The 16,934-nt window shown below is 35.3% G+C and overlaps 1 protein-coding gene across 1 annotated transcript; it reads left to right on the top strand.

Annotated features, from left to right (window-relative positions):
- The first annotated feature begins 5,345 nt into the window (after window positions 1-5,345).
- On the top strand, window positions 5,346-10,821 carry LOC112001762 (phosphatidylinositol 4-phosphate 5-kinase 6). Its single transcript, XM_024033937.2, has 8 exons — window positions 5,346-6,966; window positions 7,714-7,881; window positions 8,283-8,448; window positions 8,851-8,967; window positions 9,047-9,240; window positions 9,320-9,444; window positions 9,543-9,621; window positions 10,069-10,821. Exons 1-8 carry the CDS (start codon window positions 5,837-5,839, stop codon window positions 10,355-10,357), a joined length of 2,268 nt encoding a protein of 755 aa, XP_023889705.2. The 5' UTR covers window positions 5,346-5,836; the 3' UTR covers window positions 10,358-10,821.
- Window positions 10,822-16,934: the final 6,113 nt, after the last annotated feature.

The raw sequence follows: 16,934 nt of genomic DNA, 5'->3' as shown, positions 1-16,934 counted from the left end.
AGAGAAGGAGAATGCTAGAACGATAGCCATTTCTATTCGGCCCAATCTTGTTCATCAAATTATCCTGTTCCCTAATCCTAAAAAAATTGAATTAAATTTATAAAACTCTAGTTTTTTAAAGTTCACAAAAAAAATTGATCAAAATTCAAATTATAGACAAATCACTAAACATGTATTAATCTACAAAATTCCATTTTAAGACGCTATATCTGAATTATCTAGTTTTATTTCTCATTAAATAATGTTAATAAATATACTAATTGTCCTAAAAGTTTAAATTATTAAAAAAAAATGATGAATTGAATCAATTTAATCATAACTCTAACAAATGTTTATTATTGAAACCCATTTGGCCTTATGGTTGGACAATAATTTTCTGAGGAGAGATCTCACCAATACTAATATGTGAGGTTCATAGTAGATTACCTATAAAGATTTTTTTTTTTTTTTTTAATTCTTGGTAAAAGCCCGAAAGATTAAAAAAAATTTATTCTTGGTAAAAGGCCCTAAAGATTAAAAAAAATGCACATAGAATGTTCACTTTATAGTATTAAAAAAAGAAAAAAGAAAAAAAAAGACATCTAGAATAAAGGGGAAAAATAGTCAAAATATTGACAGGAGAGGATTTTTGCTTTTGTGTGACCCATCATCATCATACGTTAATCAGGAGGTTGTCTCTTTAAAGGGACAAGGATTACCTTTGCATTGCCTCTCTAGCAAAACCAAACCCTTTTGTGGGTCCATAAAGGATTTAGAGATAGGGTTTGACCTTGTCTGAGAAATAGCAGGCTGCACGATTGGAATTTGGGGAATTTGGGACCATTGGACTCATTTTACAGTTAATTGAAAGGAGCCCTCCATTTAAAGCAAATTCCAGCTATAGCTATGGTGGAGGAATTTGCATTTCTGTCCTATGTTTTTGTATTTTTTTATCTTATTGATATATTTTTGTGTCTTGTCCTTGTTGTGGTTGTTACCATCTTTGACCAATCATTAAAGATTTCATTCCACCTCTACCCTTGCAACTAAGATTATAGAAAATATCCATTTTGTGGTTTAGAAAATGTTGTGGAACTAGATGGGATAGTGAAATATATCTACTTTAGTTTCAAAACTCCAAAGTCTCGAAAAGTTTATAGAATTTAACATATCTTAATGGAAGATATTCTTATTGGTTTAAAAGATAATACATCCTATGATTGTTTAAACTTAAAAGCTTTGCTTTGGGGATTCTAAAAATAAATAAATAAATAAACATAAGCTTCTTTTTAAGGGTTGTGGAAATAATTTTTTAGAGTTCTTTAATAGTTTTTGGTCATATCTTCTATAGTTTTTATTTTATTTTTATAATTTGATAATTGCAATGGAGAGAAGATATTTGAATATGGGATGTCTTAGAAACACTAAGAAATACTAATTAGTTGAGCTACAAGACTCTTGACATAACATCTATAGTTGTTATTTTCAACCAATACTTTTCTTCCTTGCAATTTTGGTGATATCTTGTTTAGTTGTTAGAATTATTTGTTATTTTTCTCATAAGTATTCTTTTTATTAGGGCTTAAACTCCTCTAAAAATCTCCCTCCCCCCCCCCCCCCCCCTTCCTCTTCTTGTGTAAAGGAAAATAATTACATTTTTTCATTCCGATATTTCAAGTAATTTAATGTTCCTTGAGATGGGTGACTATATTTGGAGACACTTTTAACCTATGGAAACCACAAACTTATGGGTATGAAGGGCATCCCATAGGCTAAGCAAGGTGTTCTTGACTTCTTAGCAACAATAGGTGCTGCCTCATTGTGGTGCATGCATGGTTGTAATCAAAGTGTAATTTTATGACCATGGCTAATGGTTCTTTGTATTAAATGAGAGAAAGAGTGACTTATTTACTCATTTGGAAGCCATTCTTGGGGCTCTTGCACAAGAAGACCAGGGTTCAATTTTTGAAAGGTTGAATCTGAAGAATGCTGTAACAGATCATATAGATGTAGCCTTTTATCATATTGAGGAGTTGGTTGTAGCATTGGCAATGCAAACTGATATTGTCAAAGAGACAATAAGGTACTTGAAAACTGCGTTGGCCTTGTTGAAAAGAACAATCATTGGCCTTCCTAGCAGAGGGGGGAGTGTTCACAAAGATGAACATTCTTAACCCAAAGTCATTTAAGGGTACTCGAAGTGCCAAGGATTTGGAGATTTTTTATTTGTATGCGAGCAATTTTTCAAGGAATAAGTAGATGGTGAAAATTTGACTATCATTTACATGTATCTTTTAGAGGTTGCCAAGTTGTGGTGATCTTGCTGGAGGACTCGGGTGGAAGATGATCATGAAAATTTATTAATTTTTAAAGTTTTACACATATTAACCTAGGTATAATTTAGGTACAATACTAAGGTGTTGTTATTTAGGTTCTCTTCTTAAGATTTAGCCATGTGGCTGTACCTAACTAAAAATACACTTTCATCTCATGAGAAAAAACTCACATTGTTAAATTTCAAAAGGAGTTCTTAAGGAATAGCACTTAAGAGCATTCACAATGAGAATTGTAAATGCCATATGTTAGCAATATTTAGCATTAAGCCTCAAAAGTATTCAACAGTTGGCCTACTAAACTTCTAAAATTATAAATTTTTTTGGCATTGTGTTACAATACCATTGTAAATGTATGATGGTATTGTAGCACAATGCCAAAAGATTATATTAATATTTTATTTCTAAATATTAGGCTTTTCTCTCTCATTTGTTGGAAACAAATAATAAAGAAAGATTAAAAAAAATAATATTTTAATAAAATGATAAAAGGATAGAGTTTTGGGATGTTGGGTATATTGTAAAATGATATGGTATAATTGATAGAGTAACTTTTTGAGATGGTAAAATAGAATAGGATAACATTTCTCATTGTGAATGCTCTAAGTAGTGTAATTAAGTTTTGTTCTATTAAACAATAACCAATAACTCTTTTAGAAAGGAAAATAGCTATCTCATGTAATGAAAATGTAATCAAATGACCGAAACAAGAACTATTATTTATATCAAACATACCATTAGTTATTATTATTGTCATCGCTACAAAATTTTTGTAACTGTCAATTAAACAAATTAGTTGTATTACACATTTTTCTCACATAAAGGTGAGCTTCATACGAGAATTTCACATATGAGATCCATGTTTTATGCGAGAGGAATGCATTGTGCACCTCTGTATGGAATATGTTTTCAATTGCCCATTAGGCTTTTAAGCCGTTAAAATTTAAAGCAACTAATTATAATAATGAAAATATAGTTTTATGGGAAAAGTATTTATTATTTTGATAAGCCGAGTGGTCCAACGGTAAAGGATGTAACTGAGAAATTCTTTTGCAAAGAAAAAACTAAGAATTTCAAAATCTCTACAAGCTCATTGTTCGTTGAAGTTTTCCAAAGTCATTTAAGGGTACTCGAAGTGCCAAGGATTTGGAGATTTTTTATTTGTATGCGAGCAATTTTTCAAGGAATAAGTAGATGGTGAAAATTTGACTATCATTTACATGTATCTTTTAGAGGATGCCAAGTTGTGGTGATCTTGCTGGAGGACTCGGGTGGAAGATGATCATGAAAATTTATTAATTTTTAAAGTTTTACACATATTAACCTAGGTATAATTTAGGTACAATACTAAGGTGTTGTTATTTAGGTTCTCTTCTTAAGATTTAGCCATGTGGCTGTACCTAACTAAAAATACACTTTCATCTCATGAGAAAAAACCCACATTGTTAAATTTCAAAAGGAGTTCTTAAGGAATAGCACTTAAGACCATTCACAATGAGAATTGTAAATGCCATATGTTAGCAATATTTAGCATTAAGCCTCAAAAGTATTCAACAGTTGGCCTACTAAACTTCTAAAATTATAAATTTTTTTGGCATTGTGTTACAATACCATTGTAAATGTATGATGGTATTGTAGCACAATGCCAAAAGATTATATTAATATTTTATTTCTAAATATTAGGCTTTTCTCTCTCATTTGTTGGAAACAAATAATAAAGAAAGATTAAAAAAAATAATATTTTAATAAAATGATAAAAGGATAGAGTTTTGGGATGTGGGGTATATTGTAAAATGATATAGTATAATTGATAAAGTAACTTTTTGAGATGGTAAAATAGAATAGGATAACATTTCTCATTGTGAATGCTCTAAGTAGTGTAATTAAGTTTTGTTCTATTAAACAATAACCAATAACTCTTTTAGAAAGGAAAATAGCTATCTCATGTAATGAAAATGTAATCAAATAACCGAAACAAGAACTATTATTCATATCAAACATACCATTAGTTATTATTATCGTCATCGCTACAAAATTTTTGTAACTGTCAATTAAACAAATTAGTTGTATTACACATTTTTCTCACATAAAGGTGAGCTTCATACGAGAATTTCACATATGAGATCCATGTTTTATGCGAGAGGAATGCATTGTGCACCTCTGTATGGAATATGTTTTCAATTGCCCATTAGGCTTTTAAGCCGTTAAAATTTAAAGCAACTAATTATAATAATGAAAATATAGTTTTATGGGAAAAGTATTTATTATTTTGATAAGCCGAGTGGTCCAACGGTAAAGGATGTAACTGAGAAATTCTTTTGCAAAGAAAAAACTAAGAATTTCAAAATCTCTACAAGCTCATTGTTCGTTGAAGTTTGCTCTTTTTACTTTCTCCCAGGATGATAGGATTTCCAACCCACAAGTGAATGAATTATTAAAGTTTTGATTCTTCAATCATTTGGACAAAAAAAGAAAAAAAGAAAAGAAAATAAGTAGTTCTTATTTTTTAAAGTTCTTATTTAGGTATGTGAAAGTAAACGATTCTCAAAAAAATAAAAATAAAAAGGTATTTAAAAGCAACTTCTATATATGCTAAACAATGACCACACACAACATTTGACCAAAGAGAAGAAAGAAGGCTCAAATTCAGTGACAAAATCCAAATTCTCAAAGGGAGTAGGAATCATTTAGAATTAAGTTAAAATGAAAGAACATCAATGCAAAATCAGCATCAAAAGGATAATATAGAAAATTCCTTTAAGGCAAAATCTGTATTTGTAAAAAACTAAAGACTAAAATTAGTTTGGTAGTTGCCTATTTGGCTTATGTGAAACACTAAAAATGGCAAGCACATCATCAGCACCACCATTTATCTCCTCCCTCCAACTGTTTGGTCTGTTAGTAGTTCTAGGAGGCAAATCCGGAATCAAAGAATGAACGTGTTGAATCTTTGTTCAAACCAGACCAAATAAAGAAACAGGGAGAAAGAGAAAAACAACAAAATACAAAATACAAAAAGATAAAAAATATAAAAAAGGGGAAAAAGAGAAAAAGAAAAAAAGAAAAACAAAAGAAAAAGAAAAAAAAAAACAAAGAAAGTACACGCAGAAACAAAGAAACGAAAAACAAGTCACTGGTACCAACCTTCCCCGTTTTTGCTCTCCCCATCAATCTTAACACGCATCCAAATTATGGTTTGTCTGAAAAGTGAAATCTGAAATACCCATTTACCTCAACCGACCCAGAAAGTCAGAGAAACACATAAAACAACAGTAAACTCACATAAAACAAAAACATAATCTTTTTGTGTTTTTTGTTTTTGTTTGTGTCATTTTCTCAGTTCCCTCCATTCTTCACCACCTACAGTTTCTGTCAAGAAATAGTCCTTCTGCTCCTAAAGATCAAGTTTTGAGAGAGAGAGATTGACTCATGTATGAACCTGAGGAAACAAAAACAATGTGAGAGATAAGAGGGAGAGAGAGAGAGAGAGAGAGAGAGACAGAGACAGACAGACAGTTCTTAGGATGAGCAAAGAAAACAATGGCATTGTGAAGGCCTGGGAAGCAACAGTACGGAAATCACAAGCTATTGCAAAGAAAAGAACACCCATGTCTGTAGCACATGCTGATGATGATGATGAGCCTGATGCAGCAGGTCCATGCCATGCCTACCATGCTGAGAGGGTGCTATCCAATGGGGACTTCTATACAGGCCAATGGATTGACAATTTCCCACATGGGCATGGTAAGTACCTCTGGCCAGATGGGTGCATGTATGTTGGTGAATGGTACAGAGGCAAGACCATGGGGAAAGGTAAGTTTAGTTGGCCTTCTGGTGCCACCTATGAGGGTGAGTTCAAGACTGGTTATATGGATGGTAGAGGGACTTATACTGGTTCATCTGGGGACACATATAGAGGTTATTGGGTGATGAACTTGAAGCATGGACATGGGACTAAAAGCTTTTCCAATGGGGATTACTATGAGGGTGAATGGAGGCGTGGATTGCAAGATGGACAAGGGAGGTACCAATGGAAGAATGGGAACCATTATATTGGGCAGTGGAGAAATGGGGTTATGAATGGGAATGGTACAATGATTTGGAGCAATGGGAACAGGTATGATGGGTGTTGGGAAGATGGTTGGCCTAAAGGGAATGGGACTTTCAGGTGGCCAGATGGGAGTTTTTATGTGGGGGTTTGGAGTAAGGATACTACTGACCAAAATGGTAGTTATTATCCATCAATTAATTCTAATGGGAATTTGGATTGGGACCCCCAAGAGGTTTTTGCAGTGGATTTGAATGATTGCCAGATTAGTCCTGGGGAGAAAGTGTCCATTTTTCCTTCTCAGAAGATGGTGAATTGGCCTGGTCTTGAAGGGGAGCTCTTCCAGAAGAAGAAAGGTTATGATGGGAGTTTCAGGCCTAGGAGGGAGTCCATGGATGGAGTGTTAAATGATTATTTTTGGGGGAATGGTGAGGCTGGCAGTGTCAATGGAGTTGAGGGATTGGGGAATATTCAGCATGGGGAGTCTGTTAAGAAAGGGAATGTATCACAACAGTTAAGCCTAAAGCCGGTAAAAAGACAGGGGGTGACAATATCTAAAGGGCATAAGAACTATGAGCTCATGCTCAATTTGCAGTTAGGAATCAGGTATTGATTATTCGTTGGTTGTTTCCTAGTCTTTTTTCACACAATGTTTTGTTTTGTTCGGGTTATATTAGGCTTGATATAAATTTTGCTTTCTTCCCATATTTTTAACACTAATTATGTTTCATTAAAATATAATGGTTTGAGGAAATGGAGTCAGAGGTTTTCCCACTGTTATATTCCTATGAGACATCATGCATTTTCTGCTGTATATTCAGAGGTTCAATTTCTTTATCTGGTTCAAAGCTGAATATATGAAATGGGTTATTTTTAAATCTTTGGATGTTTCACACCAATCATTTTCAGTTGCAAAGGTTTTATGATATGCATTTCAGTCTCTTGAACCATTCCACTGATGTATAATGTTTATTCATGTCTTTAGTATCCTCAGGGTTTTAGCTTACAAGTTACAATGATCATCCACTTTAGTTTGTAGCAAAGGTTTCACAGTATGTTGTGCTATTCACCAGTTTTGTAAGAAATTCTTTGAACTCTTTATACATAGGAAACTTGGAAGACAATAATTTTGAAAAATTGTTTCAATCCCGAACTCTATATTAAATCTTCTCTAACGTTTCTAGTATAACAAATTGACAGTATTTACAACTTTGTCTCCTAGAACTAAATTGATTCAGACCAGGACTAAGGATGTGGTGAAAATTTCTTTTATGTATCTCTGCTGTTCTGAGATATCTATCAATAATTTTTAATCTTCAATGTCTATAACTGACTTTTTGTGCCATAGCACAGACATTCTGTTGGAAGGCCTGCTCCAAAGACAACCCTTGATTTGAGGGCTTCAGCCTTTGATCCCAAGGAAAAAGTATGGACAAAATTTCCACCAGAAGGATCCAAGCACACTCCCCCTCATCAGTCGTGTGACTTCAAATGGAAGGACTACTGCCCAGTTGTTTTCAGGTCAGCCCTTGAAGATTAACTTCTACATTGCTAGTCTTCTTTTGGCTTTGCATTTCAGATTTTATTGCGAACTTCAGAAAGGGTGTGTCTGGTGCTATAAGATAGTGGATTCTCAGATATGTATTCACATGATTTCTACAATTATCATGTATGGGACTCAAATATGTCGATATTTTACTCATACATATCTTTAGTCTCCCAGATAACTTTAATGGCTTGAAATCTTTGTCTTAAATGATTTTTTAAAAGCAGTCTTAAGTTAACATGACTTATTCATCTCATACAATGAAATGCTCAGTAATAACATCAGACTTATGATAATATTTTACCTTCAGCAAACCTGTTGTAATGTTGATTTGAAACATACAGGGCCTGATGGTCCATCGTATTCTAATTTTCAGGACTCTTAGGAAGTTGTTCAAGGTAGATCCAGCAGATTACATGTTATCACTATGTGGGAATGATGCCCTACGGGAGCTCTCATCCCCTGGAAAAAGTGGAAGCTTTTTCTACTTGACCAATGATGACCGGTACATGATAAAAACCGTGAAGAAAGCGGAAGTAAAAGTAAGTTCTTTTTTCTGCTTCCCTCACCTAATTTGAGACAAACACTGAACTTCACAATCGGCTTCCATTCTAGTTTCCCTGCAACAACTCTTAACTCTAAAAACTTTTCAAACTATGTCTGAACTTTTGATTACATATTTAGAATTTGGTCCTTCCGGTTGAATAATACTCAAATTATCAAGTTTTGCTATTTATTGAAAAATCATTTACAGCTTCTGGGTAATTACACAACGATCACATAAGCTTCTTGTTCTTTTGACCATGCATTACTTGATATCACTTATATTTGACACTTCTACAAATTATTGCTAACTTAAGCTAAACACTAGCCACTTTTACATGACATTTTTTCCAATTATGTCTGGAATTGTATGCAATTATAACTTGCCAACATGGTTACAGGTGCTCTTACGGATGCTCCCAGCTTACTACAATCATTTCCGGGCCTTTGAGAATACTCTAGTCACAAAGTTTTATGGTCTTCATTGTGTCAAACTGACAGGAGCTGCCCAGAAGAAGGTAATGTCAAGATGTATAGAATCTCTCATTAGCAATCAAAAAAAGAAAATACTGATGCACTGACTTTCTTGCAATTCAGGTTCGATTTGTCATAATGGGAAACCTGTTCTGCTCTGAGTATGCAATTCACAGGCGGTTTGATTTGAAAGGTTCTTCCCATGGTCGTACAACTGATAAACCTGATGCAGAGATTGATCCAACAACCACCCTTAAGGACCTTGATCTCAATTATATATTCAGGTTGCAGAAAGTTTGGTTTCAAGAGTTCTGCAGGTTAATTTTTGCTCCAATCTCCCATTCTTATGTTCTAATTTCTGTTTCTCTTTGTAAGCTGAAATGTACCTTCACGCAGGCAAGTGGACAGGGATTGCGACTTTCTTGAACAGGAGAGGATTATGGACTACAGTCTATTGGTTGGTCTTCACTTCCGAGAAACTTCATCTAGGGAGTGCCTCACACCTAGAAGCCGTACCTCTGGTACTCACTCTCTTACTGGTTATTTACCATTTGGAATTTCTTTCTGGCTTCATCATTTCAACGTGAATTCTTACAGAATGGATGAACTTATCTTTCAGGAAACGGAGACTTTGACAATGAAGGAACGCCTCAACTTTCTAGAATAGATATGGATCAGCTTCTTTTGGATCCTACCCGGTACATCATGTTCATAAACATTGTGTTTTTAACCTTTTTGAAAAAAGTCCTTAACTCCCAACTCACACATGAATTGTCCATTAGAGATCGAATTTTACCATGACTATTCAACTCCATCTTACTCACTAATTTAAGGTCATATATTTTGTTCACAAATAGTTTTCTGAGTTTCCCAAAATATTCTAGACTAACATCTATCAATTTTTTTCCCAACAGAATACACATTTGTCCTTCCCAACTCAACATTTATCGTTGACTTTATCCCCTCTTATTGGGAATATTTTTAACATAAATCCTAAAGGCTGATCGGTGGTCATCTTGATCACAAATAGTTCCTTTATTGATTCCTCATACTGTATTTTGGTTGATTCTTGATACTCTATTACCATGCTCAAGATCCATATCTCAATTTTGCATTTCTCATTTTTATCTGATTGCATGCTGCAGGTGGGCATCCATTAAATTAGGTATAAACATGCCAGCACGGGTTGAGCAGACAGTCAGAAGAAGCGACTATGATACTCAGCTGGTTGGAGAACCAACAGGACAATTATATGATGTTATCCTTTTCTTTGGTATAATTGACATACTGCAAGACTATGATATTAGCAAAAAGCTTGAGCATGCATACAAATCATTCCAATACGACCCAACTTCAATCTCTGCTGTTGATCCTAAGCAATACTCAAGACGCTTTCGTGATTTCATCTTCAGAGTTTTTCTAGAAGACACTTGAAGCTATAGAGGTTGACCCATATTTTTCAATTTTCAGCTCGAGGCCATCCGTGTACAGTTGGTTTTCGAAGGAAATGACATTACTTAACAGAAAGAGGTTACTATATTTTTGCCATTGACATGCTCATTGGATTGGAGGGTGTTCTGTGGTTGCAAGAGATACATGCTTTGTAACATTCTGCATTCCAATTTTCCCCTCATCATCTTTTCAAATTATAGTTACAAAAGTATGATATGTTCAAGGTATAGATTAAAGTTTTAACCAGAGCTTTTTAGCCTCTTCCAATTGTAAATGAATTAACAAAAGGGTGAAATCTATATTGGAATCAATTCTTTTTGTATCCAAATTTTCCTATAAGGTGAGGAGTCTTCCGAATTCGGTACTCAATTTTATTTTTAAAAAATGTACAGAAGCAATTCCAAATATTTATTTATGTACAAAGATTTACATGAACAGGAATAGACTGTTAGAAAAGTATTTTCAATCTCGCAAACAGTTGATCTACTATATTTTTTGTTTCTGTGTCCCCGCCCCCCCCCCCCCCTCTAAATGTTGGCTTGGTATCACATATTAAATGTATTAATATGATAATATCCTCTTGTTGTTTAATATAGGAGGGCTTTATTTGTTTATGTTTCTTATTAGGTTGAAAAAGACAGGAGGGGTTGAATGTTTGAAAAAGAAAAGGAAAAAAAGAAAAAGAAAAAGATAATTGGTGAAGGGGTGGAAGTCCAATAAGTCAGACTCACAGCTGGGGGGTAATGGGGGAGCACTATTGATCATCAACAATATATTTTTGTTTATCTCATATTCTTTCTTGGTAGTTTGGTATTAGATTTCCTTGAAAATATTTTGGTCAAATGGACCCTTTTGCATTATTATTTGGGGATTTGATTCTTAATTCACTGCCAAAGTGGATAAACAATACACTTTTGTTTTTATCTGTGTCTCAGATTCTATATAGCCTATATAGGTATAGTTTCCTATATAATTATTGGACCAGACATGTAAAGCACCCATGAGGCCGAGTATGAGTGTAAAGTATTATTATTATTATTTTTCTTTATTTTCTAATATAATATATTTAGTTTCATAAATGTGCCAACCTCTTTATTTTAATTATTTTATTTTATTTCCTTCTGTTATATAAATATAAAGAGAAATTATATTTAACTCATTAGTGATTTGGACTTTATCACTTCATTCATTTAAAATCGCTTCAATCGAACCTTCGTAACCCACCTTAACTTCTCATTATTAAAAACATAAGAAACATAAGAATAAAAATAAAACAGATAAATGAAGTTCTAAGACATTGCATAAATGAAGCTCCACACTTGATGCTACTACATTTTCCCGAGGAAGCACTACCCTAGGATCATTTGTAGAAGCCTCCTTACTCCCAAGTACCACGAGCAGCGTCTCATAAAAAAAAAAAAGTACCACGAGCAGCGTGAACCCGATGTTTCTCAGGTCCAAAAGGGTCAAATGATGCTAGAAATAATCGGCCCAAAGCTATATATAACCACACCCCAGTGCATTTCTTCTGGGCTCGTAATTAAACCCAAGTGTTGTTTGGGTCCAAAATCCATAATTTAAAATGAAAGGGATTGGAGGGTCAAGTTTGGGTTTTGAATCCCATCCCCTCTTTGCAACCATCTACCTATCTAAAAAACACAATGCATGGTGGGTCAATTATTGGAGAAATTATACAGTCCTCTGATAGACCACGTCACTTGTCCATCATTCCACTAAAAGAGTTCCACTTGTTTAAAATTGCTGAGTCAGTAATTAGTTTTTATTTAAAAAAAATTTATAACTCAGCAATTTCAAACAGGTGGGAGTCTTTTAGTGGAATGGTAGACCACATCAATTGTCCACCATGAGGACCTTATGATTTCTCCAATTATTGAGGTAGAGATGTTATTGAGGTAGAGAATAAGATAGTCAAAATTATGATGTTTCCATCATTCTTTTTTTTTTTTTTTTTTTTTAATAGTTTCAAACTATGACGTCCGCTTTTAATGATAATTTTTTATCATCAAACCAATACATTAATTGGATTTTAGTGTAAATAGGGACTGAACCCTAAATCTCTTAAGGAAGAGAAAATTTTATTAGACGTCTCATTAGGAATCAGGTATAATTATAGGAGGAGAAAGGATCCAAGTCTCTTGCGTATGCTACACATTCCGTGTGATGACTAACCATTTCTGATAACTATCTACGTGGTAGACTATGATACACTGTCGGTCACTTTTACACAGATCTACAATTTTTTCTCTACCACTCCCAATCAACCACATAAAAAAGTTATAGGAAAGGGTGAGCAAAAGGGTGTGGTTCTAGAATTATTTTTGGCAATGCAATTTCCATAACTTCTGGTCTATAGATCTTTGAAGAAACTCCAAATATTTTCATGCCCTCATTTAACATTCACCATATTACACAATATCCATAATTATTATGCTGATGTACACATTTTAAAATACAAAATTGTGATGTTCACATTTAAAACATGAAAATTGGATGTGAAATAATAAGTGTGAGAGAATCATTCTCCTATCTCTCTCTCTCTCTCTCTCCTTTTTTTTTCCCCCCTTTCTTTCTTTCTTTTCCTGAGAACCACCTTATCTCTAACTCAATCGTGGATGTCATCTACTAGAACTTTGTTCAATGGATGGAGTTTTTGTTCAATAGCCACAGCTAAGTGAAAAGCCAAAGATTTCCCAATAAGGGAACCAGAGGAATATACTTGAGTGGTCAAATATCAATTCACTTTGTAAGGTTGAAATTTATTAACCACCTTGTTGGCTTTATTTCGTACCAATTTGCTTGTAATTTAGCACATAGTAACCCTGTATTTAGGTGGGATTCATGTAAGGGTAGTGTGTGAAAAGAGTGTGAAGAAAAGTTCAAGTATGTGCAAAGAAGCAGAGTTTCACGGCTAGGACTCACGGCTGACTCGCGACTGGCAAGCCGCCAACTGTAGGCACGTGAAAAGCACATAGGGGAGCTGAAGGGTTGCGCCAGCTGTCGCACTACAGGACAAAAGTCTCAGGCTAGCAAGGCAGTTACTTCGCGACTAGAACTCGACTTGGACAAGCTGCGAGACCAAGTCGTCAACCAGCCCTGTTTGGCAAAAAATGTCTCTTCCTATTCCAAACACACACCACTATGTATAGACTCTTATACCTACGAAATGTAGAGAGCTTCTAGAGAGAATTTTGTGAGAGAAACCCTAAAGCAAAACAAGATTGCCTCATCCCCAATTTTCATCTAAGAGACTCTACAAATTCCTCTACTCTCTTCCTCTCCATTGATACATCCTTGAGAGGTCATTGACCAAATCCTTTTCTCACCACACCAACGTCTGTGAGAAGGTTCATTTGGTGCTAAGGGAAGCAGTTTGGAAGGAACCAATATTCATTGGTTGATGCTATGGTTTAGTAGTGGAATCCGGTAAGCTAGAAAAGAAAAAGGTTCGGTGCAACCTTGTTGGAGTAGGAAGCTTGGAGGGCTTAGGTACCTGGGTAGATTAGGTTTGGAGGGTCTATTGCTATTCATGTATCCCAACTACATTTTCTAGTGGATTATTGACCGCTTGGAGGGTGGCAGAGAGGTTTTACGCCGAGATACTTCGGTTTCCTCTTCGTATGTTATCTGTGTGTTTGCATCTTCCTTCCCTTTATCTTTGCCTTATATTTACTGCTGTGGATGTGTTTATATTTGGTTTAGATTAGTTATCAATTCTATGTTTGGCTTATATTCATGTTCTGCACCTTAATTGTTTGATTATAAGCTTGAATTGATATTTTGTAATTTGAGGTCTAAACGTTCAAGGGTGTTTTATACACATATTGAACACACAGAATTGATAACTAATCTAAGCCAAATATAAACACATCCACAGCAGTAAATATAAGGCAAAGATTAAGGGAAGGAAAATGCAAACACATGGACAACACACGATGTGTTATTGAAGAGGAAACCGAAGCCCTCGGCATAAAACCTCTCTGCTGCCCTCCAAACGGTCAATAATCCACTAGAAAATGTAGATGGGATACATGAACAGCAATAGACCCTTTAAGCATAATCTACCCAGGTACCTAAGCCCTCCAAGCTTCCTACTCCAACGAAGTTGCGCCGAACCTTTTTCTTTTCTAGCTTACCGGATTCCGCTACTAGACCATAGCATCAACCAATGTATATTGGTTCCTTCCTAACTGCTTCCCAAAAGCACCAAATAAATCTTCTCACAGACGTGGGTGTGGTGAGATAAGGATTTGACAAAGAACCTCTCAAGGGTATGACAATGGAGAGGAAGAGAGTAGAGGAATTTGTAGAGACTCTAAGGTAAAGATTGTGGATGAATCAATCTTGTTTTTCTCAAGGGTTTCTTTCACAAAATTCTCTCTGGAAGCTCTCTCAATTTAGTGGGTATAAGGGTCTATATATAGTGGGGTGAGAAAGTAATGCGAACAGTCAGTTTTTCCCAAACAAGGCTGATTGGCAGCTTGGCCTCGCAATTGGTTTGAGTTGCGAGTTTAAGCCGTGAGATAATGGCCTGACTAGCCTGGGACTTTTGTCCTATAGTGCGACAGCTGGTGCGACCCTTCAACTCCCCTGTATGCATCTCACGTGCCTACATTTGGTGGCTTGCTAGTCAAGAGTCAGCCGCGAGTCCTAGCCGCGAATCTCTGCCTTCTTGCACATATTTGAGCTTTTCTTCACATCTTCTCACACACTACCCTTACAATAATCTCACCTAAATACAGGGTTACTAAGTGCTTAAATTACAAGGAAATTGGCACGAAATAAAGCTAATAAGATGGTTGATTAAATTTAACCTTACAATCTCCCCCTTTGACTATTCCGTGACAAAACCCTAAAACAAACTCTAGACTTAACGCGTGAATTAAGAACAGTTGGAAAACTCACTCACACCTAACTCTAGAATCTGTAAAGCTTTAAAACCATAAGAACAAGTAACTCCTAAAACACAACAATACAATAAGTTCATTGTATGCAGAAAACTTGTAATGCAAATAGAGCAAGCATAATGCGATCAAGCACAATGGAGTAAAGCAATAAACTATGGCAACACCAAAAATAGGTAATCACTTCATACAAGTGATCACAATGTTCATTCACACTTGGAATGAACATCCAGACATTCAAGTTGACAAATACACGGCAAATTACTTGAATGACTAACACTCAACCAATGCACAATACATGGAGTATGTGCATCTAGGAAAAATCCTACACGGGTACAAGAGTGACAGTACTTAAAAAGGGAATGCATAGCATTAAGTTAGAAGTACTAATTTAACAAAGTACATAGGCTGCATAAAGCATAGTACAAACCACAAAGGCCTACAAGAGTGCATAAAACCAAATCCTTAAAGCTTACAAAAACAACATGGGTACAAACCTTAAACATAAACCTTAAAACCTACAAAGGTAGCAGGTACAAACCAACACAAAAATAAAGATGTGCTGAATAAATACAAAATGTATACTGAAATATGATAGAAGCTAAAGATAGACAAAAGCAATAAACAAAAGCCTATTAGCTGAAATCTCCCCCTTTCGTTGAGCTCCTCCTGCCAACAGCATCTCCCCTTTTTTGTCATGGAATAGCTAGTCTTCATCATCTTCTAGCTTTCTCTGAATTTGATCTAGTTGAGCTTGAATAGAAGTGAACTTTGTATCCCACCGAATGTTGAGATGGTGCAAGATGGATGTAAGTCCTAACATCTTTGTACTCAGCTCATTGACAGATGCTACAATAGAGTCTAGCTTTTCGTCGGTGGGGAATGAACTAGAGTGTGAACCACTGTGGGACGCTGAAGCTTCCGTTTTGATTCCTTTCTTGCTATGGCCAATGCTAGCGTTGAACGTGCGCATGTTGATTGGACATGGTTTTGGGCAGGGAGATTCATTTTCAGAGGGATGGATCCCTTTCAGCTTCAAAATCCTTGAAATAAGGTAGCAAAAAGGAATGCAGATCCTTGACTCTGTTCGTAGAACAGTTTTGCGAAGGATATGAAAGATATGAGCACATATATCAATTTTAACATCAGAAATCAGATCATGAAGGAACAGTGCACATCTGAGGTTCATATACCCTGTGCTGGATAAGGGATATAGATTGTGAAACATGAAAATTGCAAGCACCCTCAATTTTGGAGGAAGAGATAAAACACTAACTGAGTTCCCATTTGTGGAAAATTCCAAGTCTTCTCCAAGAATTGCCCGAAGTAAGTCCTCATCTGGATGTAGGTCATCATAGACAGGAGAGATTCTAAGTATTGGTTGGTTGATGTGAAGAATCTCTGTGAGATATGTGGGAGAGACGGAGAAACTTTTTCCTCTAACCCAGCACTTAAGTTCGTCTCCTTCAATAATTGCATTGGCAAAAAATTCCTTTACCAGATTTTCATATGCATCATCAAGGTCGGAGAGAAGATAATTCCAATCCTTGCGGGTAAACCATTGAGGGATGTCAGTGTCAAAGAGAGAATGTTGGTTAACAACTCTTTCAATCAGTGGTGTAGCTGTTTTGAAGTAA

The sequence above is a fragment of the Quercus suber genome, unplaced genomic scaffold (assembly GCF_002906115.3).
Source record: "Quercus suber isolate HL8 unplaced genomic scaffold, Cork oak 2.0 scaffold_491, whole genome shotgun sequence".
Classification (NCBI taxonomy): domain Eukaryota; kingdom Viridiplantae; phylum Streptophyta; class Magnoliopsida; order Fagales; family Fagaceae; genus Quercus; species Quercus suber.
Note: the sequence above shows the minus strand (reverse complement) of the source record. Positions and strands in the feature narration are given on the sequence as shown.